Here is a 2142-nt window from a genome sequence, read left to right as displayed (position 1 = left end):
TGGCCCTTGTCACTGTGTATCACTCAAAGGTGGGCCTGCTCCTCACTCCCAGCATCAGAAGGGAAGAGCTCCAGAGGCTTGGTCCAAGTAGTAATAACCCTTTTCCCCAGAGCCCTCAGCTTCCAAAAACAAATTCACTTAAATTCTGTGGAATTTAAAAAAATCACCTCCATCTAGGATGTTCCTGACTATCTTAGGGGCTGAGAAAGAACAAAGGGTTTCAATGGCTCGGGGCCAGCAGGAATCCAGAGGTGAGGCCCCCAGGAATGGGGTTCATGTGGCCAGAGGAGCCCCTTCTCTGTGCCAGCAGCTGCAATGAACTGGACTTCTCCCCCAGGGCAGGCAGTGCAGGAAGGGTGGAGCTGGCCCTTAACACAAATTCCCAGTGCTCATGGCTGGGCCTCATTTGGAAGGAGTCGCTGCCAGGGCCCATGGAGGTGCTCACGCTGCAGGGCAGTAAAGTGTTCAGCCCAAAGGCGACTGGACCTGAGCAAGCAGCACCTCGTGGCAGCACCAGGACTGCCTGCTGCCCTATCGCTGCCCCCACGAGGGAGTGAGCCCCTGCACTTGGAGAAGGGATCCTAGGCCAGGAGACCCCAGTTACACTGGACCTTGACACTGACTTTGTTTTCACAGGGTACCCTCAGCGCCAGGACCTCCGGAGTCCTAGTGGGGTTAACTAGCCACCTGGAGGCTTTCAGAGCTGCTGCACCATAAGACCTGAATAGTACCCAAATTACAGGGGGTGTTATCTCAGGGAACTGCTGTGCCTGAGGGGAGCAGAGCCCAGGCCCAGAACTGGGGTGAACAGGGCAACATAACCAGGAATCACCTCCTGGGCACCTTCCCTCCTACCAGACCCAAAAGCTGTTGCAAAGTTCCAGAACAACGGGATTTCCCAACTCAAGACACTGAGGCAGCAGCCTATCGAAAAGTGACCCTGGATGGAGTGGGGAAGGCCTTCTTCCCCCCCCCCCGCCCCCACTCAGATTCTGACCCCTCCCCCTTCCCCCCCAGCCCTAGCCCAAAAGATAGTCCGGCCTCTGCGGGAGGTGGGGGGTGGGGGACTATCGACGACGAATTCCCGTAGGATTCCGGGGTCTGCGGCCTTGGGCAGGATGCTAACCACAGCTGGGCCCTCTGCTGGGGGCTGGGGGCGTGGAGAGGCTAGGCTGCAGATTCTGGGGGCACCCCTCCCGACCTCGGTTCCCCAGTCACTGACCCAGCCTTGCACCGATTCCTCCGCAAGGCAAGGAAGCCCGAGGCAGCCCCAGTCTCCACACCGTTTATTTCTCCGTCCCGGCAGCTGGGGTCGCTGGGGCGGGGCGGGCAGAAAACCGCGCGCAGGTTGCGGGACGCGGGCAGGGGAGCCCGGGGCGCGACACTCAGGCGAAGGTGGAGCCGTTCCAGCCCACGTTAGCCGCGTTCATGTCGTAGTAGTTGATGTAGATCCTGCGGGGGAGGAAGCGGGTCTAAGCCGGCTGCGAGGTGGCCGCCGTGGCCGCGCGCCCCCTGTCCCCCGACGCCCACACACCTGTCCGGGCTGATGCGCAGGCGTTCGGCCAGTAGGCCGCACAGCAGCTTGCTGTAGGAGCGGTTCTGCGCGCCGCCGATCTTGCCGATGCTGTGCAGGCTGCAGAGTGCGCACGGCTCGCTGGAGCCCCCGAAGACCATGAGTTGGTCCGGCACCACGTGCACCGCGATGTACTGCGGGGGAGGGGGAGGGGCAGCGGTCAGCGGGCCTCCTGGCCTCGCCGGCCCGGACGCCCCCATCCCTTCCCCTCCCGGAGCCCCATCCCGGAGCCGCCTTCCCCGCCCAAGCCCCATCCCGGGGCCACCTCCCCCGCCCCAGCCCAGGACCGCTTGGCCGGGCCCTCCCCGCAGACCTGCGCCGGCTTGCCAGTGGCCTGCGCCAGCTGCTGGGTGAGCTCGGAGAGGAGCCCGTCCGGCACAGAGGCGCGGGGCACGTTGGTGTTCACCAGGAACATCGGCATGATGGCGAGGGACGGCGAAGACAGGGATGCAGGAACCAACCGACTCGCGCGCAAACACCGCCGGGAAACCTCGGAGCTACGTGACCGCCGCCCGGCGCCCCGCCCAGTGCGGCTGCGGCCCAGCCTCCCGTGACGCCCCAGCCGGCGG

The 2142-nt window shown here is 64.1% G+C and overlaps 1 protein-coding gene across 1 annotated transcript; it reads right to left on the bottom strand.

The window, feature by feature from the left end:
• Positions 1-1243: 1243 nt before the first annotated feature.
• Positions 1244-2142, bottom strand: MIF (macrophage migration inhibitory factor). The gene is made up of 3 exons (XM_079942664.1): positions 1887-2142; positions 1535-1707; positions 1244-1452 (listed from the first exon to the last, which is right to left on the bottom strand). The coding sequence occupies exons 1-3, from the start codon at positions 1992-1994 to the stop codon at positions 1386-1388; spliced, it is 348 nt and encodes a 115-aa protein (XP_079798790.1). The 5' UTR covers positions 1995-2142; the 3' UTR covers positions 1244-1385.

This window comes from Stenella coeruleoalba (assembly GCF_951394435.1).
Source record: "Stenella coeruleoalba genome assembly, chromosome: 14".
Lineage (NCBI taxonomy): Eukaryota > Metazoa > Chordata > Mammalia > Artiodactyla > Delphinidae > Stenella > Stenella coeruleoalba.
This window is presented reverse-complemented; position numbering and strand designations above follow the sequence as displayed.